The sequence below is a fragment of the Tursiops truncatus genome, chromosome 4, assembly GCF_011762595.2.
Source record: "Tursiops truncatus isolate mTurTru1 chromosome 4, mTurTru1.mat.Y, whole genome shotgun sequence".
NCBI classification, from domain to species: Eukaryota; Metazoa; Chordata; class Mammalia; order Artiodactyla; family Delphinidae; genus Tursiops; species Tursiops truncatus.
In genome coordinates this window covers 63653985-63677858 of record NC_047037.1, presented here as the reverse complement: position 1 = coordinate 63677858, position 23874 = coordinate 63653985, and the positions used below count along the sequence as shown (strand labels likewise).

General features: G+C 47.2%; 1 protein-coding gene and 1 long non-coding RNA gene across 6 annotated transcripts in view; one reads left to right on the top strand and one right to left on the bottom strand.

Annotated features, from left to right (window-relative positions):
* The window catches only part of LOC109551901 (uncharacterized), a 46198-nt gene extending 32934 nt beyond the window's left edge, over positions 1–13264 (top strand). The window contains exon 3 of the long non-coding RNA XR_002178603.3: positions 13173–13264. This is a non-coding gene — a long non-coding RNA (uncharacterized lncRNA). The remainder of the gene's footprint in view (positions 1–13172) is intronic.
* The window catches only part of ST6GAL1 (ST6 beta-galactoside alpha-2,6-sialyltransferase 1), a 156393-nt gene that overhangs the window by 5653 nt on the left and 126866 nt on the right, over positions 1–23874 (bottom strand). For 2 of the 5 annotated variants that reach the window (XM_073804007.1, XM_073804011.1), the window contains 3 exons: positions 20065–20163; positions 18673–18847; positions 13445–16284 (listed from right to left, as the gene is read on the bottom strand). In XM_073804007.1, the coding sequence (XP_073660108.1) occupies positions 16037–16284; positions 18673–18847; positions 20065–20163 (522 nt within the window). In that variant the 3' untranslated portion in view covers positions 13445–16036. The other 3 variants (XM_073804010.1, XM_073804008.1, XM_073804009.1) reach the window with 3 other exon arrangements.

Below are 23874 nucleotides of genomic sequence, written 5' to 3'. Positions count from 1 at the left end.
GAAATTTACCAAGGCTTGATTTGTGACCCAAGATATGATCTATCCTGGAGAATGTTCCATGAGCACCTGAGAAGAACGTGTATTCTGTTGTTTGTGGATGGAATGTCCTATAAATATCAATTAAATCCATTTTGTTTAATGCATTATTTAAAGCTTGTGTTGCCTTATTTTTTCATTTTGGTTGATCTGTCCATTGGTGAAAGTGGGGTGTTAAAGTCCCTTACTATATTGTGTTGATTTCCCCTTTTATGGCTGTTAGCATTTGCCTTATGTATTGAGGTGCTCCTATGTTGGGTGCATAAATATTTACAATTATTATATCCTCTTCTTGGATTGATCCCTATGATCAATCCATATTGATCATTATATAGTGTCCTTCTTTGTCTCTTGTAATAGTCCTTATTTTAAAGTCTATTTTGTCTGATATGAGAATTGCTACTCCAGCTTTCTTTTGATTTCCATTTGCATGGAATATCTTTTTCCATCCCCTCACTTTCAGTCTGTATGTGTCCCTAGGTCTGAAGTGGGTCTCTTTTAGACAGCATATATATGGGTCTTGTTTTTGTATCCATTCAGCGAGTCTGTGTCTTTTGGTTGGAGCATTTAATCAATTTACATTTAAGGTTATTATTGATATGTATGTTCCCATTTTCTTAATTGTTTTGGGTTTGTTTTTGTAGGTCTTTTCCTTCTCTTGTGTTTCCTGCGTAAAGAAGTTCCTTTAGCATTTGTTGTAAAGCTGGCTTGGTGGTGCTAAATTCTCTTAGCTCTTGCTTGTCTGTAAAGGTTTTAATTTCTCCGTTGAAACTGAATGAGATCCTTGCTGGGTAGAGTAATCTTGGCTGCAGGTTTTTCTGTTTCATCATTTTAAATATATCCTGCCAGTCCCTTCTGGCTTGCAGAGTTTCTGCTGAAAGATCAGCCATTAACCTTATGGGGAGTCCCTTGTATGTTATTTGTTGCTTTTCCCTTGCTGCTTTTATTATTTTTTCTTTGTATTTAATTTTTGATAGTTTGATTAATATGTGTCTTGGCATGTTTCTCCTTGGATTTATCCTGTACGGGACTCTCTGCACTTCCTGGACTTGATTGACTATTTCCTTTTCCGTATTAGGGAAGTTTCCAACTATAATCTCTTCAAATATTTTTTCAGTCCCTTTCTTTTTCTCTTCTTCTGGGACCCCTATAATTCGAATGTTGGTGCATTTAATGTTGTCCCAGAGGTCTCTGAGACTGTCCTCAATTCTTTTCATTTTTTTTTCTTTATTCTGCTCTGCGGTAGTTATTTCCACTATTTCATCTTCCAGGTCACTTATCCATTCTTCTGCCTCAGTTATTCTGCTATTGATTCCTTCTAGATAATTTTACATTTCATTTATTGTGTTGTTCATTGTTGCTTGTTTCCTCTTTAGTTCTTCTAGGTCCTTGTTAAATGTTTCTTGCATTTTGTCTATTCTATTTCCAAGATTTTGGTTCAACTTTACTATCATTACTCTAAATTCTTTTTCAGGTAGACTGCCTATTTCCTCTTCATTTGTTTGGTTTGGTGGGTTTTTACCTTGTTCCTTCATCTGCTGTGTATTTCTCTGTCTTCTCATTTTGCTTAACTTACTGTGTTTGGGGTCTCCTTTTCACAGGCTGAGTAGTTCCCGTTGTTTTTGGTGTCTGCCTCCAGTGCGTAAGGTTGGTTCAGTGGGTTATGTAGGCTTCCTGGAAGAAGGGACTGTGTCTGTGTTCTGGTGGGTAAGGCTGGATCTGTTTTTTCTGATGGGCAGGACTGAGTCTGGTGGTGTGTTTTGGGGTGTCTGTGAACTTAGTATGATTTTAGGCAGCCTCTCTATTAATGGGTGGGGTTGTGTTCCTGTCTTGCTAGTTGTTTGTCATGGGGTGTCCAGCACTGGAGCTTGCTGGTCGTTGAGTAGAGCTGGGTCTTAGCATTGAGACAGAGATCTCTGGGAGAGCTCTCGTCAACTGATATTACGTGGAGCTGGGAGGTCTCTGGTGGTCCAATGTCCTGAACTCAGCTCTCCCTCCTCAGAGGCTCAGGCTTGACACCTGGCTGGAGCACTGAAACTCTGTCAGCCACATGGCTCAGAAGAAAAGAGAGAAAAAAAAAGAAAGGAAGGAAGGACATAAGGAAGGAAGGAAGGAAGAAAAAATAAGTAAAGTTATTAAATTAAATTTTAAAATTATTAAAATAAAAATATAATAAAGTATTAAAAAAAAACAGAGCAACCGAACCAATAAACAAATCCACCAATGATAACAAGCGCTAAAAACTAAACTAAGATCAACATATAAATCAGAAACTAGTCAGTCACATACAGCAATCCCCAAGTCTACAGTTGCTCCCAAAGTCCACTGCCTCAATTTTGGGATGATTCGTTGTGTATTCAGGTATTCCACAGATGCAGGGTACATCAAGTTGATTGTGGAGCTTTAATCCGCTGCTCCTGAGGCTGCTGGGAGAGATTTCCTTTTCTCTTCTTTGTTCGCACAGCTCCTGGGGCCCAGCTTTGGATTTGGACCCGCCTCTGCATGTAGGTTGCCCGAGGGCATCTGTTCTTCGCTCAGACAGGACGGGGTTAAAGGAGCAGCTGATCAGGGGGCTCTGGCTCACTCAGGCTTGGGGGAGGGAGGGGCACGGATGCGGGGCGAGCCTGGGGCGGCAGAGGCCGGTGTGACGTTGCACTAGCCTGAGGCATGCCATGTGTTCTCCCAGGGAAGTTGTCCCTGGATCCCGGGACCCTGGCAGTGGCGGGCTGCACAGGCTCCTGGTAGGGGAGGTGTGGATAGTGACCTGTGCTTGCACACAGGCTTCTTGGTGGCGGCAGCAGCAGCCTTAGCATCTCATGCCCATCTCTGGTGTGCACGCTGATAGGTGGGGCTCGTGCCCGACTGTGGAGCTCGTTTAGGCGGTGCTCTGAATCCCCTCTCCTCGTGCACCCCTAAACAATGGTCTCTTGCCTCTTAGGCAGGTCCAAAGTTTTTCCCAGACTCCCTCCCGGCTAGCCATGGTGCACTAGCCCCCTTCGGGCTGTGTTCACACCGCCAGTCCTCTCCCTGCGCTCTGACCGAAGCCCGAGCCTCAGCTCCCAGCCCCTCCTGCCCCGGCGGGTGAGCAGACAAGCCTCTTGGGCTGGTGAGTGCTGGTCAGCACCGATCCTCTGTGCGGGAATCTCTCCGCTTTGCCCTCCGCACCCCTGTGGCTGTGCTTTCCTCAGTGGCTCCTAAGCTCCCCCGCTCTGCCACCCGCAGTCTCCGCCCATGAAGGGGCTTCCTGGTGTGGAAACCTCTCCTCCTTCACAGCTCCCTCCCAGAGGGGCAGGTCCCCTCCCTATTCTTTTGTCTCTGTTTTTTCTTTTTCCCTACCCAGGTACGTGGGGAGTCTCTTGCCTTTTGGGAGGTCTGAGGTCTTCTGCCAGCGTTCAGTAGGTGTGCTGTAGTAGCTGTTCCACATGTAGATGTATTTCTGATGTATTTGTGGGGAGGAAGGTGATCTCCACATCTTACTCCTCTACCATCTTGAAGGTCCTCCCCTATCATTAAATTTTTAATCCGTGTTCTCTTTTGACTCGTTGAGCATCTGTAGAAATACTATTTTGAATTCTTCATCAGACAGTTCCTGGAACTCCGTCTCTTTGGGGCCAGTTCCTGTAGGTTTACTGTATTCCTTTGATGGAGTCATGTTTTTCTGAGTCTTCATGATTCTGGTAGCCTTGTTTAGGTGTCTGTGCATTTAAAGAAGCAGTTGCCTCTTCCAAACTTTGTGGACTGACTTTGGTAAGGAAAGACCTTCACCTGTGGGTGGGTGCACACGGGAGCATGCTGTGATGTCAGGTCTAGTGGTGCCAAGTTTGGGGGCATGTGGCAGCACACAGGCCCATCAGGGGCATTATGTCTCTTCAGCTCAGGCCACTGGGGTTCCCAGCGTCAACAACGGTATGTCCTTGGCAAGGACTGTGGGGAGTCTGCAATGGTTGCAAGAGCTGCTGGGGTCCTCAGTGGTGTCTGCAGATCCAGCAGCTAGGGACCAGGGCAGGCAGTGGCGGTAGTATGCACACACTTGGCTGTAGGGGCCAGCTGCAGGCGCCTATATCATGGCAGGTGGCAGTTGCAGGCACACACAACGTGGTGGGGGCCAGTGTAGGCAGCAAGGGTCAGGGACAACTAGAAGCTCACTGGCAGCTACTGGAGCCCTGGCTATCAGCATGCTCTCCCATGGCTGTACAGTCCTCCCCTGGGTGTGTGAACTGCACGGTGAAGGGGATTGGGCTGGAGGTGCACAGGTGCACAGCTGGAGGAACTCTAGCTATAGGTAAGTACAGTCGTTCAGGCCAGTGACATAAGACAGGGCCTGATCTGGGCCCACAAGGAGCTATGGGAGCCCTAGCTGTCAGCATGCTCTCCTAGTGGCTGTACAGTCTCCCCCAGGTGTGCAGCTGGGTGAAGGCTAGTGATGGATGTCAGGCTGGCAGCATAAAAGTGAGCTGGAGGGGCTGGCTCTGAGTGCACGCTCAACAGTAGGGGGTCATCCGCAGGGGTCTAAGCTGGTGTTTCACACTGGTGCAGCCTCAGAGGCCTGAGCTAGCTGCCAGTGCAGTTCCCAGGCTCTGGAGGAAGATGGGATATGGGGTTGGGGAAGGTGATGGATCAGGGAGGGACTCAGGCAGCTGGCATCGGCAAGCACAGATACCTATAGGGCAAAAGCTGGTGCAATCTGCAGGGGGGCTGGCAGCTGTGTTAGCGATTGATTCTTCAGTGGCAAAGGCTCCTTGCTGGGTTTGTCTACAGAGCAGGTCACTGTGAACTGTCATGCCTGCCACTCTATGACCACTTTTCTTTTTGCTCCTAGCCATCTCCGTACATCTCAGCTTTTCCTGTCTGTGGGGTGAAACCTAAGCAGATCCTTTGTGTGGCACCCAGAAAGGCTGGAGAAGCTGCTCACCTGACTGTTCCTTTCCTAGAAAGGAGAATTCTTTCTATCTGGGAAGTTCCCTCTTGGCGCTAAGGAGTGCCAGCTTGAGGGATGGGATGATGCAGGCAAGATGAAACTAATTTTCTTCTCTTCTTGTGCATTTATTCTCAGGGTTTTTGTTCCACTATGTGCGAAAATTTCTAAGTGGAATCCAGAGCTCTCCCAGAGCTATTTTTCTTCACGGCTAGCTGTCTAATTACTGGTCTCTGTGCAGGGATAGAGCTTGGGGGCTCCTATGTTGCCATTTTGGTGCCATCTCTCTCCTTATCGCTATTGTTGTCCATGTTATCTGTGTAGCTCCATCAGAGAACTGGGCCCATTGTAGGCACCAATATTCATTAGTTGAATGGATGAGTGGATGGGTGGATGGATAGATGAATGAAGGAACAAATTTACTGTTTTTTTTTTTTTTTAAGTTCTAAAAGAAGAGGGTGCAAAGAGATAGCTGGCAGGATTGGTGGGCACTAGGCTCATCGAGTTTTAAGTGAACTTTAGCTCCGGGCTAGAGAGTCTGTCCTAAGTGAAGCTTGCTGAGTTAGGCCACAGTAGAAACTTCAGTGTAAGGGTAAATTTAGAAAGTGTTACCACTCTTGAGTAGTGGGCTAGCACTGTTGGTGTTCTTCTAGCTGGTAAACATGAAATACTGCTGTGTGGCTTCTGATGGAATTTACCGTGGTCTGATGAGAAATAACTCACATGAGTGAAACTGAAGGGAAAAAAGCTGAGATTACTAACTGCTAGCCAAGTATGGCAGACAGTGAGATCAGCATGGTCACCACAGGCCAAACCACCAACTCCCTTCTCTTGGTGAGCGCCGCCTGGATCATTATGGTCTACTACGGTTGGATTATTTTATTGTAAAAGCGGCTACTCAGGGTTCCTCTAAGTTTTTCCTTTCACCTAGAACTCTCAGTTGAATACTACTTTATTACTCAGTGCTGCCCAGGGCCACCCACTTTTGCTGTGCAATATGGTCCAAGAATGGGATATTTCCTATTTGGAAAAACGGTATATTCATGTAAAGGCCTAGCACACATTTCCCTTTTGATCTACTTCCACCGACATTCAAGAAGGTTCACAGTCTTTGTCTCAACCTAAGCTGCAGAATTTAACAGACGTTCAGCTATTTTTGTGCTGTGCCTAAGACTGGTCCTTTTCCATTCACTTAATTATGCCTTGGGATAGACCTTTGACAAGTGGGTTTCAGAGCTTCCCGATAAAGAACTCAATGTAAGTTTTTCCCACCTGTTTTAAGACTCCTTCAATCGTTTTTGGCAAGTGGTAAAAACAAACCTCTGAGGAAGCACCGTGAGAGCTTTGGGCTTTCAGCCCTGACCCTGTTTATTCCGCTGGGGAGGCCCACCTGTAGGCTGCCCAGGGCAAAGATGTAGTCATTAGAGACAAACACAGACCTCAGCACCACAGAAAGACCAGATCTCATGTCTGGAAAGAGTGGGTCACTTTGGTAGCTAAAGTCTTTGAAAATGCAGTTACTGAAAGCAGCCACACTACCCTGCGGTTCCCACGATCGTGTTGCCCCCCACCCCTCTCCTGGTTGCCCTGTGTATGTACACACACACTATGTGGAACTTTTCTGTCAGAGGCCATTTTTGCTTCCCCAAATCTCGCTTCATGCTTTGACCTTGGCCCTTTAATAGAAGCTCCAGCTACCACAAATCTCTACCGAAACAGGGCTGAGAGGAAGTGGATACTGTCCTCTTCTTTTTTCTTCTATGAGCACCAGTGCCAGGCACCAGCCATTCTGGCTGCCTCTCCTTACGTGCTCATGCCACACTGCGTTTTCAGTATCCCATAGATATTTTGGGGAGTATGAACTTACAAGGTCTTCTCATACTTTCACTACAGTCCTCTCTTCCTATTCCATGGGACAGGGCTATAGAACAATCAGCATCTGATCCCCTCCTACTGTGGCCCCTTGACCCTAAGCCAGGCAGGTTCACCTCAGCTCTGTCCCCTCCCCTTTGGATGAGGCCCTTTTCTGGAGGCTCTTTGCCAATGAGGGAAATAGAGGCCCATAGTATCCCTACTCCAGTCTCTGAGACAGAGCCGAATGAGTCCGGATTCAGCTTAACTCTTATAACGTTTATTCACTTCAACTTTTAATGAAGAGATACTTCAATCTCTGGCCAAGATAGAGTAAAAGAGACTTGATTTACCCTCCTGCATGAAACAGCTAAAGAACTACAAAAAATGTAAAATACAGTTTTGAAGACATTGGAAATCAGGTAACAAAGAACAGTGATCCCTGAGAAATGAGAAACAACAGAGCTTAGGAGCAGTACCTAAAAAGAACCATTGGTTACCAGGAAGCTTACTTGCATCCCAGAACAAAACTCAAGAATATTTATTAGACTACAAAAGTATCTAACACCCAAAAAGAAAATATTTATATCTGGCATCCAATCTAAAGTTAGCAGGACATTCAAAAAAGCTGGAAAAAGCTACCCATAATGAGGAGCAAAATCTATCAAAACTGACCCAAAAATAAAAGTTGATATTATTAGTAGATAAGAACATTAAACGTTGCTAAAAGTATATTTTGTATTTTCAAGAAAGTAGCAGAAAGATGAAAACTGCAATATCTCAGATGAAGAATACTCTGGATAGGATTAACGGCAGATTTGACATTGCAGAAGAAAAGTTTAGTGAGCCTGAAGATGTAACACCAGAAACTATACAAAATGAAACAGAAAAAATAAGAATTATAAAAACTGGAAAGAGCATCAGTGAGCATTAAGCAATCTGTTACTGTATTAGAGTTTCCAAAGGAGCAGAGAGAGAGGAAGTGAAAAAAGGTTTGAGGGAATAATGGCCAAAAATTTTCCAAATTTGATTAAAACTATAAACGTACATATCCAAGAAGCTCAAATAACCCCAAGCATAGGAAACATAAAGAAAACTCCTGACTACTGTTGGTAGTCTGTTAGGTGTGGCTGGTCCCCGGTCCAGTCGGTTGCCAGGCCCTACTTTGTGCCGTGGCTGCCGGCCACTGGTAGGCGGGACCAGGTCATGAGCTGGCTGGTTGCAGAACCTCAGGGGGTCCCAGGGCTAGTGCCAGCCCACTAGTGGGCAGAGCCAGGTTCTGGGGTAGGTGGTTGCAGGGCCAGGGGGTCCTGGATCTAGTGTTAATCTGCTGGTGGATGGGGCTGATTCCTGACACAGCTGGCTGCCTAAATGATCTGGAGGCATTTTTATGATATATTTTTAAATTAAAAAAAAAAGTGGGATATGGTCTTTTTTTGCATTTTCTATATATATGTGTGTGTGTGTGTGTGTGTGTGTGTATGTATGTATTTTTAAATTTTACTGGAGTATAGTTGATTTACTGTGTTAGTTTCAGATGCACAACAAAGTGATTCAGTTATACATATACATATATTAACTCCTTTTTAGATTCTTTTCTCATATAGGTATCACAGAATATTGAGTAGAGTTCCCTGTGCTACACGGTAGGTCCTTGTTGGTTATCTATCTTATATGTAGTAGCGTATGCATGTTCATCCCAAGCTCCTGATTTATCCCTCCGCACCGTGTTTCCCCCTTGGTAACCATAAGTTTGTTTTAGATATCTGCAAGTCTGTTTCAGTATTGTAAGTAAGTGCATTTGTATCATTTTTTAAAATTAGATTGCACATATGAGAGATATCATATGATATTTGTCTTTCTCTGTCTGATTTACTTCACTTAGTATGATAATCTCTAGGTCCATCCATGTTGCTGCAAATGGCATTATTTCATTCCTTTTTGTGGCTGAGTAATATTCTATTGTTTATATGTACCACATCTTTATCCATTCCTCTGTTGATGGACATTTAGGTTGCTTCCTTGTCTTGGCTATTGTAAATAGTGCTTCAGTGAACATTGGGGTGCATGTATCTTTTTGGATTATGGTTTTCTCCAGATATATGCCCAGGAGTGGGATTGCTGGATCATATGGTAGCTCGATTTTTAGTTTTTTAAGGAACCTCCATACTGTTCTCCATCATGGTTGTACCACTTTACATTCCCACCAACAGTGTAGGGAGGGTTCCCTTTTCTCCACACCCTCTCCAGCATTTATCGTTCGTGAACTTTTTGATGATGACCATTCTGACCGGCGTGAGGTGATACCTCATTGTAGTTCTGATTTGCATTTCTCTGATAATTTGTGATGTTGAGCATCTTTTCATGTGCTTTTTGGCCATCTATATGTCTTGTTTGGAGAGATTTCTATTTAGATCTTCTGCCCATTTTTTGATTGTTTTTTTTTTTGACATAGAACTGCATGAGCTGTTTGTATATCTGGGAGATTAAGCCCTTGTTGGTCACTTCGTTTGCAAATATTTTCTCCCATTCTGTGGGTTGTCTTTCATTTTGTTTATGGTTTCCTTTGCTGTGCAGAAGCTTTTAAGTTTAATTAGGTCCCATTTGTTTATTTTTGTTTTTATTTTCATTACTCTAGGAGGTGGATCAAAAAAGATATTGCTGCGATTTGTGTCAAAGAGTGTTCTTCCTATGTTTTCCTCTGAGGTTTATAGTGTCCGGTCTTACATTTAGGTCTCTAATCCATTTTGAGTTTATTTTTGTATATGGTGTTATTTTTTTTAACATCTTTATTGGAGTATAATTGCTTTACAATGGTGTGTTAGTTTCTGCTTTATAACAAAGTGAATCAGCTATACATATACATATGTTCCCATATCTCTTCCCTCTTGCGTCTCCCTCCCTCCCACCCCTCTAGGTGGTCACAAAGCACCGAGCTGATCTCCCTGTGCTATGCGGCTGCTTCCCACTAGCTATCTACCTTACGTTTGGTAGTGTATATATGTCCATGCCTCTCTCTCGCTTTGTCACAGCTCACCCTTCCCCCTCCCCATATCCTCAAGTCCGTTCTCTAGTAGGTCTGTGTCTTTATTCCTGTCTTACCCCTAGGTTCTTCATGACATTTTTTTTTCTTAAATTCCATATATATGTGTTAGCATACGGTATTTGTCTTTCTCTTTCTGACTTACTTCACTCTGTATGACAGACTCTAGGTCTATCCACCTCATTACAAATAGCTCAATTTCATTTCTTTTTATGGCTGAGTAATATTCCATTGTATATATGTGCCACATCTTCTTTATCCATTCATCCGATGATGTGCACTTAGGTTGTTTCCATCTCTGGGCTATTGTAAATAGAGCTGCAATGAACATTTTGGTACATGATTCTTTTTGAATTATGGTTTTCTCAGGGTATATGCCCAGTAGTGGGATTGCTGGGTCATATGGTAATTCTATTTGTAGTTTTTTAAGGAACCTCCATACTGTTCTCCATAGTGGCTGTACCAATTCACATTCCCACCAGCAGTGCAAGAGTGTTCCCTTTTCTCCACACCCTCTCCAGCATTTATTGTTTCTAGATTTTTTGGTGATGGCCATTCTGACTGGTGTGAGATGATATGTCATTGTAGTTTTGATTTGCATTTCTCTAATGATTAATGATGTTGAGCATTCTTTCATGTGTTTGTTGGCAGTCTGTATATCTTCTTTGGAGAAATGTCTGTTTAGGTCTTCTGCCCATTTTTGGATTGGGTTGTTATTTTTGTATATGGTTAATTTCATTCTTTTACATGTAGCTGTCCCGTTTTCCCAGCACTACTTATTGAAGAGACTGTATTTTCTCCATTGTGTATTCTTGCTTCCTTTGTTGTAGATTAATTGACCATAGGTGTGTGGGTTTATTTCTGGGCTTTCTGTCCTGTTCCATTGATCTGTATTTCTGTTTTTGTGCCAGTACCATACTGTTTTGACTACTATAGCTTTGGGAACTGCTAGTAGGGATTATCTTTGGGTGGAGATGGAGTTTTTCCTCTTCATGATTTTGTGTATTGACAGTAAATATGTGTAACTTTTATAATCAGGAAAAGCATTTTCCTTAAAGAAAAAAGGGGGAATCCTGCCTGTCCCTCAAGACTGTCACCCACTAAGACTCCCCAGATCCCAGCCAAAATGAATCTTCTATAACTTCATTATTGTGCTTTTACCTTGTATGATCATATTCCTTCGTATTTGGCATTTGCATAGTATTTTTCTTCTATGCAGTTATAAATTCATGCCTAACAACAATAACCATACTTTCCAGGCTTAGCTTTTCAGAAAATGGCAGCTCTCTTCTCTCACTTGAACCTGATAATACTACACACAGACAGGGCAGGTCTAGTCTCCCAGGCTCTGATTTCTTGGAGGGCAGGTGCTGGGAGTCTTTGTCACTGTCTCCCAATGCCAGCCACAGTGGGTGCTCACTGTGCACTTGCTGGACTGAATAGAATTCCTCTCCCCATTATAAACTTGTTTTCCAGTCAATCCTGAGGACGACTGGATGGCAGCATAAATGCATTGGGTGATGGGATTTCATGGGTGCAGGTGAGGCCTTTTCCTCTCTCCTGAAACTGATGCCATTACCCAAGCCCATAAGGATGAATTTTCTGGGTTAGGGTGTTCCTGCCCCAGTTAGAGTGGAAAGTGTCTCTGGGGCCATAATGCACTCCCCATAACATCACAGAACATCCTCGAAGGCTGCCGTGAGAGTCGCAGACGAGGTAGAAACCAGAGCCACACAGGGAGCTGGGAATAGGGTGGGGGTGGCAGTCCCAGAGGCCCAGTGCACCGCTTCTCTGCCTCCTGCTTATGACTGTGGAGCCATTACTGGTGTGGGTAACGCACACTTGCCAAGGTGTGAAGCACTCTGCAAGAACAAAGAGCCTGGAGTTGGGCTTCAGTCAGTAAGGGGATCTGTGGGTGGGGTGGGCATGGAGGATGCGGGTACGAATCTCTCTCTCTATTGGCCTTTCTCTTTGTGACTTGTGTCTTTCTTCTCCTTAAGCAGCTGGTGATGAAAAGAGAAGCCAGGGTCTCATTTTTCCTCCTTCACCCCTAACATACACACCTTAAAATAACCAGCAGATAGCAAAGTAGGAACCAGGGGAAAGGCAGCCTGGGGAGGTTGCAGAAGCTCCCCCAAGACCCAAACGGGGAAGCCTAGTGCCACCCCAAGGCCCAGCTCACCAGTTGAAAGGACTTTATAGAGATTTAAGGCCACTGTAAATTTGGCAAGCACAAATCTCAATTTCCAAACGAATTGAAATCTGTTTTTCTTTCACTCCTCTTTTGAGCTCCCATTCTCCTGAGATTCAGGCAGAAACCCAATCTCAGTCGAGATGGCGTTACATCTGAGTTCCAGGGAACTTGCAACGCTAAGGCATACGTGCAGGGGTCGGGGAGTAGTCTTCCGTGTTATCTGACCTCTCAACACTACTCAGGGGTCCCTCATTCACGATCTCATCACTCAGCTGCTTCTTTGCCTCTCCAGGCATGGGAGCTCTTCAAGGCTGCCTAAGGTCCAATCTGCCTGGACTAGAGCCCCGTGAAAGCCTTGCTCTCCAAGGATTTGCTGGTCCTTCCTAGAGCTTTGGCTGGGGACACGGCACAGGGCCCTCTCTCCAGGTCCTGAGACAGCCTGGTTCCTCTCAGTGTTCTTTCCAGCCCCACTCCAGGGGACTCTGTTGTAGGTAAGGAGTTATAAGCGGGGGTGGGGAAATATTTGTTTGCTAGGGCTGCCATAACAAAGCACCACGAACCGGGTGATTTCAACAGTAGAAATTTTGGTCTCACAGTCCTGGAGACTGGAAGTCCGAGATCAAGGTGTCAGCAGGGTTGGTTCTTTCTGAGGGCTGTGAGGGAAAATCTTCCGTGCCTCTCCTCTAGTTTCTGGTGGTTCACTGGCAACCTCTGGCTTGGAGAAGCATCACCCCGACTTCTGCCTTCATCTTCACATGGCGTTCTCCCTGTGTGCACGTCTACCTCTAAATTCCCCCTTTTGTAAGCACACCAGTCATACTGGATTAGGGGCTCACCCAGCTCCAGTATGACCTCATCTTAACCAATTGTCTATTTCCAAATAAGGTCACATTCTGAGGTACTAGGGGTCAAGACGTCAACATATGAATCTAGGAGGACATATTCAGCCCATAACAGGAGGCGGGCAGGGCAGTTCATGGGGAAGAGGAATGATTCTTTTCTCCACTTACTCCTGCGCCTCCTCAGGATTTGTATGTAAACAATTTGGCTGTTCCCTTGGGACATCATTCCTTTAAGGGTTTTAGGCTTTTGAAACCAACCTTTTTTTCATTCTGCTTTCTGCCCTACTGCAGCCCTTCCCTGAGGTGTTGGATGAACCACAGCTTCATCATTTGAATCCCAGCAAGAGCAAAAGGAAGAAAATAAACCAGTCACTATCTCAAAGATGCTGTCCTGCCATGTAAGTAAGCATTCCTTTTCCTGGAGTGTTGAAAAGAGAGGCTAAGAGGCCAGAGGAGCTTGTGGGGGAGGATTTGGGGGTTTGGAATTCCAGTTGTGTCCTCTTTGGAGACAAGAATTGACAATGAGCAGTTGTTCCCTTAGCAAGTAAGAAAAGAGGGACAAGCTTTTTCAAAATCATTTATTTTAAAATTTTACATAATCTTTGGGTAATTCAGAATTAGCTTAGTCATGATTCAGAAGTTTCTGAGACTGATGTCTCAACTCCAAACCAATATCAATCGCTTATCTGATTGATGGAAGGATTTCAGGACCTCATGGTATAGAATGAACAGATGGCTACTGAAGAAAACAGAACACCTTAGAGACAGCGGCTTTCCTACAGGACTCGGTCATAATTTTTAAATTACCTGTCACAAATATTAAACATCTTATCAGACTAATGATAATATCCACATCTTATTTGCATTCTACCGGTTTCCATGTAGAGAAAGCACAGAATGAAATTAACTTGATCCCTTAATAATAACAACTAAAAGCTAGCATCTACCCAGTGTAGTCTTAGTGTCCACACCAACATCTCGCTCCTGATGATGGAATGCCACCTTCCGCTGCACTCAGTGCTCATGATTCAGAGATTGTGAGGAATTCGTGGGCCCAGAGACATGGAAAAGACTCATGTTACACAGCAGCCAGTGGCCCCAGTGCTCTGCCCATCCCCGAGCAGATCAGGCCTAAGCTGCAGGCAGGGAGGAGGAGGGGCACGTTCTGCACCCTCCACTCCCTCGGATGGTTTCCAGGGTGTTCTAAGCAGGGTAGGTGTAGTCTCCCAATAGGACATTAACTTCCCTCAGGACAAGGACCCCTCTCTGGCCTTCAAAGCAGGGTCCTGCCCAGATGTGAGCACAGAGCAGGTCCTTAGTAAAGGAAGGGAGGAATGCAGCATGTACTGAGCACCTACAATATGCCAGGTAACCCTCACAGCACCTGTGAAGCAGGCTTATCACCCATTTTACAGATGTGGAAACAGAGGCTCAGAGAGGAGAATTTGCCCATGGTGGCATATCGAGTAATAGGGGAACATCACTTTGAAGACCCAGGGCTTCTCACTCCAGAGCTCTTTCTACTGCCTCCTCAAGCCAGTGGTTTGGCAGCGAACGAGGATTCCAGCTCCAAAACAGCTGGTCTGGAGCTCAAACATTCGAGGCCCTTGAGCACACAGGGCTAGCTTTGGGAGTCCAGAAGCCTGGTCCAGTCCAGTGTGGCTCCCCATCGGGGGAGGGGACTTAGCACAATGGTCCAGGGAGTGAGTAGACAGACCACAGTGGGTAGGCCTCTGCCTGGAGACTCTGGTGTTGCTCCCTTGCAGGGAGGGGTGGAGGGTACAGCAATCTGATACACCTGGTGAGAATCAGTCATGATCTCCAGGGTTCTGACCTCTGAGAGCTACTTTAAGTCCTGGGAAACCCCATTCCCAGTCCCTGAGAGACCTTTCACAAAAGGCCCGTGAAGGTCCAAAAAAAAAAAATGGGTGAGGATATTTTAAAGTGGAAAATGCTTAAAAGTAATTTTGGAGGAGGAAGAGTAAAGGGAAAAACAAGATTGCAGGAGGAGGTTTGGGGGTAGGCATCCAACAGGAAGACCTGGATATGGTGTGCACGCCCAGCGGGTAGGCTAGGCTCAGAGCAGGCGAGCCTGGGGAAATCGGGCTTTTGGCATCTGGCTTGCCTGGCATCTGTCACGGGGCTGCACTTGCTGCCTCAGACATGAGGGAGGGGCTTCCTCAAAAATAACTTGAAGTTCATGTGAATTCAGGCAGCTCTTAGCGGATAAATATGGGTAATAAAGGCAGAAAGGAAAACACATCTCAGATGACTCGGACAGAATCTGCTTGACATGTTCTTCCTCTTCTAAAATCCACTCCACAGCCCCCAGCTCCATGACGCCCTCTATGGCCCACTGACACAGGAAGCGTGTGGCCCCTGCTGGTGCGAAGATGGCAGCACAGCAAGCCCACCACCCGGCAAGCCCACAGGGCACTGAGCACACCGAATCCATTCGGCCACTCGCACTGAGCTGTAAGCAACTTGAGGATGGAGACGGTACCTTTTCTGTACTCTCATCTCCTCACACATGGAGAGGGCTGTGGGTGCATCAAGACCCTTTGCTCACCAGCACCAAGGCCAAGGGCCGCCAGACCAGCGGAGTGATAGGAACACTGCCTCTCCCAGGGCGTGGACCTGAGGAGCAGCTTAGTAGTTCTGGAGGAACTGACTGTGTTTCCTATGCCTTGTGACACTTACTTGCCCCTCAGAGGCACCTTGTAATGGGCACAATCATAATATGGGAGAGTTTGTTTAAAACATGAAATCAGTGTCTAGGTGTAGATTTCAAGCGTGACAGAGCACTGGTTTGCAAGAATAACACCATTCCAGTGGGGAAAGCAGCCCAGCTTTGGCAGCCCTGCTGGGAAAGGTGGATCTCGCATTTACCTGTGCGGGGGAGGGGCAGAGAAGACTCTGACTGGAAGGAATCCTAGGCGTGTGTACATGAGTGTGGTGGGAAGCTCTCGAGTCACACACCCCCATGACAAAAGGGCAGGCTGGGCCTGGGTCCCTGCCCTTGGATTCCTGAAGGTTCTTGCTGCCTGGACTGCAGGCAGTGATCATTCAGGAACAGCCTTCCTGGGCCCAGGGTGGCCAGGAGACCAGCTGTAAAATGCCCGGTGGAGAAGGGTGAGGGGGCCTGGCCGGGCAGCTTATGCTCCGCAGCGGATGCTCCGGAAGCCAGGCAGCGTGGCTTTTCCAAGCAGGTAAATGTCGTCGTCCGTGCCCCGGTTGAGGTGCTTCACCATGTTCTTCTCGAAGAGGAGCGGGTGGTAGGCGCCCATCGTGCAGGCGCTGTCGAAGAACTTCTGGTAGTAGTAGCACACGTCGGTCTTGCGCTTGGATGGAAGAAACTCGTAAATGTCCACCTGGTCGCACAGCGTCATCATGATGATGATGCCTGGAGAGGCGAGCAGAGGTGAGTCCTGCCCGGCAGCCCACCCCAGCTCCCCAGAGTGCTGCCCAGGGAGCCCAGCAGCTTACGCCCCCAACTCTGGGGAGGGGGCTGTCTGGAGTTCCTGAGTGTGATTCCCAGTCTGAGCTGTTCTGGGAAGCCAGTCCAGCAGGCTGTTCCTCTGGGTGCAGGGCCCTGTGCACCTTCGTAGGGTTCGTGCTGCCCTGCTCAGCACCCAGGTCAGGGCCTGGTGCACAGCAGGTCCTCCCTGAACACTAATGGGTTGGAGGGCTCCATCATCAATGAACTGATGACTGTCCATAAGCTATGTGAAGAGACAGGACAACGTGACTGAGGAGACGGAACCATTCCGTGCAGATATTACCTTCTAGCAGCTCTGTAGATGGTAACTTGGGAGGCGTTTCTTATATCAGTACCCGGAGGAACAGCGTGGGGAGGGAAGGCTTCGTGCCTCAGGTGGGAGGAGGGACCGTTGGCACAGGAGCATGCCGTGGTCTGTACTGATGCGCTCTGCTCAGTCAGGCGGGAGACAAGAGCCGGGAGGGTGTGGCCAGGTTGTGCTCTCAGGGAGGGTACAGAACACTCAGGGTGCAAACCCAGCAAGAGGTGGGAGACGCCTGCCACCACCCACGCTTGTCCCCACCTGGCTTGCTCATCTGCTTGGGGCCTCAGGTTCTTCATCTGCCCCAAGGGGGTGATTTACCCACGCTTCCTACCACATAGGCTATCGTTAGGATGCAATAACATCATGGCTCTAGACTGCTTTTGTCAACCATAAATATAGGGAATCTTTATGATGAACAGTCAGTCCTCACTAACAGCAAAACTGTAAACTGCTAGCAGCAACTCTGTTCTAGAAGAATCAGACATGGGAAAAGCCCCACCTCTGCCCTCTGGCTGCCTCCTGGTTCAGTGGGGGAGAAAAGACACCTCTGCAACTAACTGATGAAGGCACAGCAGAAGTGCTTCTAGAGATGATAGGAGGGAGCCCTCCATGAGAGAGGGTCCTGGTGCACCTCCCGGAGCACTGCTATGGGGCCTGGCAGGGGCTCTGGCCATGAGGGCTGGGCAAGGGGGAAAGCCTGGCGGTGGCGGGAATAGCATGGGCAAAGGCAGGCAGTAGGGCAATGAGAAAGTGTCCCAGGAAGCTCTCCATCTACTTCTGCTCAAAAGGGGTCCAGGGAGAGCCCCCTAATGCACCCATCCAAAAGTGGAAGAGAAAGGCATGAACACGATGGGATGCTGAAAGCGCTTCCATCTCTTTCTATCAGGAAATGCCTCTGATAGTAAACACTTATTTGTTCGTTTAGCTCAGGGCTATCCTGCACCAGACCCACAAGGATGAGGCAAACGCAGTCCCTGCCCTGAGGGACTTTGCAGTCCAGTAGGGAAGATGGGTGGGCCGGGACCGTGAGGTGGGCGGGGGGCGGGGAGCCGTAGGCAGCCCTGGAGGCTCATGGAAAGTGCCCGTGGTCCAGCTGAACTCAAAGTGAAAGGGAGGGAAGGGCAGACGGGCCATCAGGGTGGAGAGGTGTGGAGTAGGTCCAAGAAGAAAGTCTGTAGCCAACATGCAGGGCCCCCAGCACTCTGACCCCAGCCCACCCCCACGTCAGCACCCACAGCTCCATTCGTGGCCCCCAAACCCGGCTAAGCCTGACCACTCAGGCTTCTCTCAGGGCCACGACTAGGGTGGTCACTAGGGTGAACAGATTTTTGAAATTCTGAATAAAATATTATTGACTCTTCCTTTTTCCACAGATTTTAATATGGCCCAGGACAATAATGACATTATTGATCCTGTCTTTATCTAAAATTTTGATATTTTGTCTATCATAAAATTTTGCAGTAATTGTGATTTTTTTAAAAAAGATACTGTATTAAGATATCATTTGTTTCTGAATTTCTTGGCACCTCCTTCAATCGACACCTGAAGCAAGTGCTTCGCTGGCCTCATCCGAGTCTCAGCCCTGCTCCTCCTGTTTTCTTGCCGCCTCTTGTCTGTGCTTCCCGTTTCTCCATCTCCACCTGCCAAATCCTCCCCTCTCCCAGGCCTGGGCCAAGTTCTCAAACTGTCCCTCTGGAAGGGGGTCCTCTCTCCTATGGCAACGGGCTGGTCACTCTTTCCTGGCACAAACTGAACGTTGCCGCAGACACCTGACTGAACTCTCCCACTGGACACCCTGCAATTAAGGAGGCGGAGTCTATCTTATCGACCTCTGTGTCTTCGCTGGAATTTGCCTCAGCGTACAAACACAGCCAAAACCTAGCAACTGTGTGGTGAACGAACAAACGAATGAACGAATGAGACCCCAGTAGAAGGCTAATCTGTTCTAGAATCAAGCACAAGAGGTCCTTCCCCAGACATGGACTCACCGAGCATCCCAGAAGAGGGGGGGTTTGGCTGAATCTGCTCGGGGGAGATTTCTTGAATGACGTCCCACAGCTCCCAAGGCATCTGGGGCTTGAGGATGTAAAAGGGCTGATCAGGATGAAGCTTACGATAACTCTTGAAGCTATCGAAGAAACTGTAGTCGGGATTCTTGTACCACTGAAAAAGAAGGAAGAGGTCTTCTCAAGGAGAGCAACGTGCCAATGCCACTGCTGCCCCCAGGGGGTCATCCTCGTCTGAGGACTTGAGGGGAGGTGGGGAAGGACCAAGGCAGACTCCTGAGGCACAGACAATTCCGGACTTCAAGCTCTCACTCGATAGTGGGGGAGCCAGCACTGTGCTCACCAAGCTTTGAGCTTGTTGACCCTGGAACGGCTTCAGACTTCAGGATCCTAGAATCTGGGAAGGATATCAGAGCCGAGAGGGCCTCTTGGCCCTACCTAACCCCACCTCTCTTTTAAAGGGGTGAAAACGGGGGCACAGCTTGCCACATCTGTGGATTCACAGTCCTTGACCTGACCCAGGCAAATTTCAGTTCTAAGTGAGATCAACACAAAACTGGAAACTGAGGTAGTGAGAGGACAGTGCCAGGGATACCAGAGCCCATCAGCTATTGGTGTGTCCAGCATAAGAATTAAGTGTCCCAAGAACAGTGCTCTCTGTCCCTCCTCCCTAAAGCCATTCTCCTGTGGCCACTGCCACAGCCCGTATCAGGGAGAGGCCCGTATCAGGGAGAGGCCAACTGACGTGTGTAACGGTGAGAGGGTCATTCTGGAGAAGCTAGACTCCAGCAGGACTGAGACTCTTTCTCCTTCCCTGGAAAAGCTGATGTTGCAGATCTGGGCCCTCTGCTTAGCAATCAGGTCCCAGGGAAGGTGACCCCCCGACATGCACACATATTCTGTTTTCCTCCTCTGTACAATGGGAATAACCATGCTTCTGCCTATCTACTTCTTTATGTAGCTACGAGAGTGAAATGAGAAGCATCTGGAAATTGGAAGTGTGGGAAGAGTGTGGTAATATTACGTATAGAAGTGATAGTAACCACTGTCTATTCCTGCTGGTGCCCGTCAGGAATAATAATTGTATTACATGAACACAATCCACCCCAGATGGTGGGAAATCCAGCCACTGTTACACCTGGTACAGACCATAATTGGGAGACAAATACATGGCAGTGCAGGGTGGGCATGGAGAGCACTGGTACAGGACAGGAATCCTTCTGAACTGCTAGTCCAGAAGTGGGGTGCCCTAAAATGGAAATAGCCAGCCCTCAGTGTGGTCCAGGTCAGCCGTGACTTTAAAACCCAGGACCTCAGGGAAATCTATAGACAAACAGGTGACTCAATCCCAATTTCCCATGGACACCCACTTACCTTTGGGATATCTGAATGGTAAATAGACGGGTCCCATACAATTAGGATTCCTTCATTGTACAAACTGTCTTTGAGGAAGCGCCCTTCTGTGGTGACCAACTGCAGGAAGAAACAGACAAGCTGTCACCTGGACATTTACATGTGACTGTTGGCTTGTAGTAATACCTGACACATTATAAGTACCACCTGAGGCCCCAGAGCCCCATGAAGCTTCTGAGTTTGGGTGCAGCACTTAACTTAAGAAGAAGGCAAAGATGCCAGCCAGAACTGTGTGGGCCTGAAAGGACATTTTGTCATAATTCATCAGCCATAGAGTAGAAAGGGTTCCACTCAGACTTTTGAGGTTGTTGGAGCCAAGGGTACAGTGAAAATGGCTCTGGGTATAGTCCCCTGCAGTCATACCTTATATGGGAGTCGGGGGGGGGTGAGGTTTAAAGTCAGAATCTCATATAACCAAAATGATCTCTGAAAAGCCCTTCAGTCACCTATAAAGTTCAGCACGTAGTTATTACAAAGCATGATGGAGACGGACACAGGACATCTCAGAATCTAATACAGGCCATGGTTTCTGCAGCACTGGACCAGATGCCAGTATCTGTGGTTGAGCACCAAATGAAGTAGTCGGCTCGTGTGGAGGGACCATGGCATATGCAGAAACATACGCTTAAATGTGAGAATCTCACCAGGCTGGGGCAGTGATCACGTGCACCGTGCTGGGGAACCAGCTACTGCTCCTCTCCTCCCCACACTCCCAGGCTCCCCTGCTGTCAGGCTGGCCTGGGCAAAATGTGACTGTGATAAGACTCCATGGGACAGATCAGTTTTGCAAAATCCATTAACAGCCTTTTAAAAAAGCAGAAACTAACACACCATTGTAAAGCAATTACACTCCAATAAAGATGAAAAATAAAATAAAATAAAAATAAAGTATTTACTGTATACCCTTTGACTCAGTAATTTTACATTTTGGCATTTATCCTAAGAGAAGCTAAATTTGGGGAAAAATTATGAACAGAAATGTTAATTAAAGTACTTATCAAAATATGAAAAGTGTGGCAGCAGAAGGTGAAAACTACTAGACTTATTACAGAAAGACCTGGCTCAGTTCTTGGCTTTGCCACTCGTCTGATGACCGTGAGAAGGTCAGACAGTCGCCCTAGGCCTAGTGCAGGTAACACTGCCCTGCTGTCTCAAACAGGAGGTGTCTTGAGGATCAAATGCGGCACAGGAGTGAGTGAGAAAGAGAGAGAAGGGGCCCCGAAGGCTTAGCAATGAAAGCAGCTGTGTCCCTCTTAAGGGACAGAGTTGTTTTGTGTGATCTGCTGTCAGTCACCTTAAAAAGCAGGTGGGAGATGATGTTGCCCAGGTGTAAAATGAACAAATGGCAGAAATCAAAACAAGAATTGACTGGAATTGAAAGCAAGAATCACAACAATAATCCCTCCCCAGGAATTCCCTGGCGGTCCAGTGGTTAGGACTCGGCGCACTCACTGCCTGGGGGCCCAGGTTCAGTCCCTGGTTGGGGAACTAAGATCCCCGCAAGCCGCACAGCATGGCTCCCCTCCAAAAAAAATCCCTCCCCACCTCGATCACTCACCATCACGAGGAGGCTGAGACTTAATCAATGTCCCTGCAGTATCTGAAGAATGACTATGGGAAGATGGGTGGTCTGTACAACCAAGGATGGCAATTTGCCAAGAGCCTCTAAGGTCATTCAGCTACCCCGTCCCCACACCTTCCCCCAGACGTAGGAAGGTCCTGGGAGCCTGAAGAATATCATCTCATTTCCTCAGTGTATCTTTGAAACAAGAACTATTGGTGGTGGGCCCACCCTGGCCAGAGATTGTGCAGTTGTACTGCGTGCTAAGGAGCCCCCAGGCAGTCACAGGGTGCCAGAGTGAGGATGGCCATGAGGTAAGTGAATGTTAAGGGACAAATAAGACTAGGCAAGTCAAGGGAGTGAGGAGGGAGAGGGAAGAGGACCTGGACAGAAGAAACGACGTGTGCAAATCCCCAGATGTGAGAATACATGGCAGAGACTGCTAGGTGTCACCCCATACCCATCCTCTCTTTCCTCCTTGGTAACAGATACCTCAACACATGGCTACCTAAAATAAAGACTACCTGAAATAAAAATTTCCCAGCCTCTCTTACAGCTAAGTATGGCCATGTGACAAAATGTTGGCCAAAGGTGTGTAAGCAAGTGTGACTTCCAGGAACTGTTCTTAGAGTCAGGGTTATGCCCTTCCTTGTTCATTCCTCCTTCCTGCTGGCAAAAAGTGGATGTGATGGCTGGAGCTTGAGCAGCCATCTTGGACCATGAAGTGCAAGTCACGTGTTAGAATGGCAGATGCACAAGGGAGTAGAAGCTTGAGTTCCTGACTCTCTGGAACACCATACCAACTCTAGACTTCTTTTACATGAAAAATACATTTTTATCTTGTTAAGCTAGTGTTGAGAGGCGGGCAGAGTATTCCTGTCACTTGCAGCCAAACCTAATTCTAATTAGTAGAGTGAATAGCTTTTTTGGGAATTGCAGTTTGTCCAGTGGCTTAGATACAAAAGGAGGGCCAGAAGGGGTCAGAGAAGTGTAGGCAGGGGCCACACCAGGGAGCTTAGCATTTCCTCAGTAGATTACAGGACCAGTGAAGGCTTGTAAGTGAGAAGAATCCAAACTGACCCGTGTTCTGGACTAGAGTTTTTACAGAAAAGGAGATCAGATAGAAGCTGCTGCTATAGCCTAAGTAAAAAATGATGGGGAAATGAAAAAGAGTTACAACTGTCAGCTGTAGGCTTGTAGACTAACTGGTTGTTGAAAGTGAAGAAAAAAGAGGTCAAGGTGACTCCTGGACCTCAGGCCATTTCCTAAAATGAGAACTTGGAAAGAAGAGCAGCTGGTATGTGCCTTTGGGAGTGGAGTGGGGATTTGAAGTTCAAGGATGAGGCAACTGACCTGGAGTCCCACAGGTGAGCGGCCATAGGAACTAGGAGGGGCCCCACACCTTCCAACATTAAGCACTGTCCTCTTTCTGTGGAGAACACGGTAACTCACAGCACAGGAATTCAGCGCTATAGTCCAAAGGCAGAGTGTGCATCCTGGCAGACAGGGCTTTGCAAGGTAGACATGTTTGAGCGGGTGACAGGGAGGCCCCAGGGGGAAGTGGGACACCCTCACACTATTTTTTACATGACTTTCATGACTGAACTCTACAATTTCACTCCCTGTCCCATCCCACTCCACCCCCCATTCAAAAAAAAAATCTGCTGGTATATTGAAAGTCTAAGCCTTAAGCTATGCTTCTTTCTGTGCAGAGGACCTGACACCAGGTGATTTATCCCTACTCACTTACCTTCTCTGGGCCCCAGGTGCCTTATTTATAGGACATGACCATCCTGTAAGTCCCTGCCTGGGTGACCAGCCATGTCTGGACAACATCTCAGTCTGTCATTTGTCCAACTGCAGCACAAGTGACTTAAAAATAAAGCTCTTCTCAGATGCTCCTGTACTCACCCACATGCACAGTCTGACCTGAGTTCAGGGATCCCCAGGGCCTCATGATGAAGAAAGCAAGTCATTGCCAGAGCAACGGAGCCCCCAGGCAGTACATGCCAGGAAAAGACTACACTTGGGAGATGGACTGTTGCTGTTTAGCAACCTGTTTAAAGTAAACTTTGCAGTCATAAAGTAAGAAATAGTCACTGCAGAAAGTTAGAAAATACAGGAATCCACGTGCACGCGCGCGCGCGCGCACACACACACACACACACACACACACACACACACACACAAAATCTATCTACATACATATG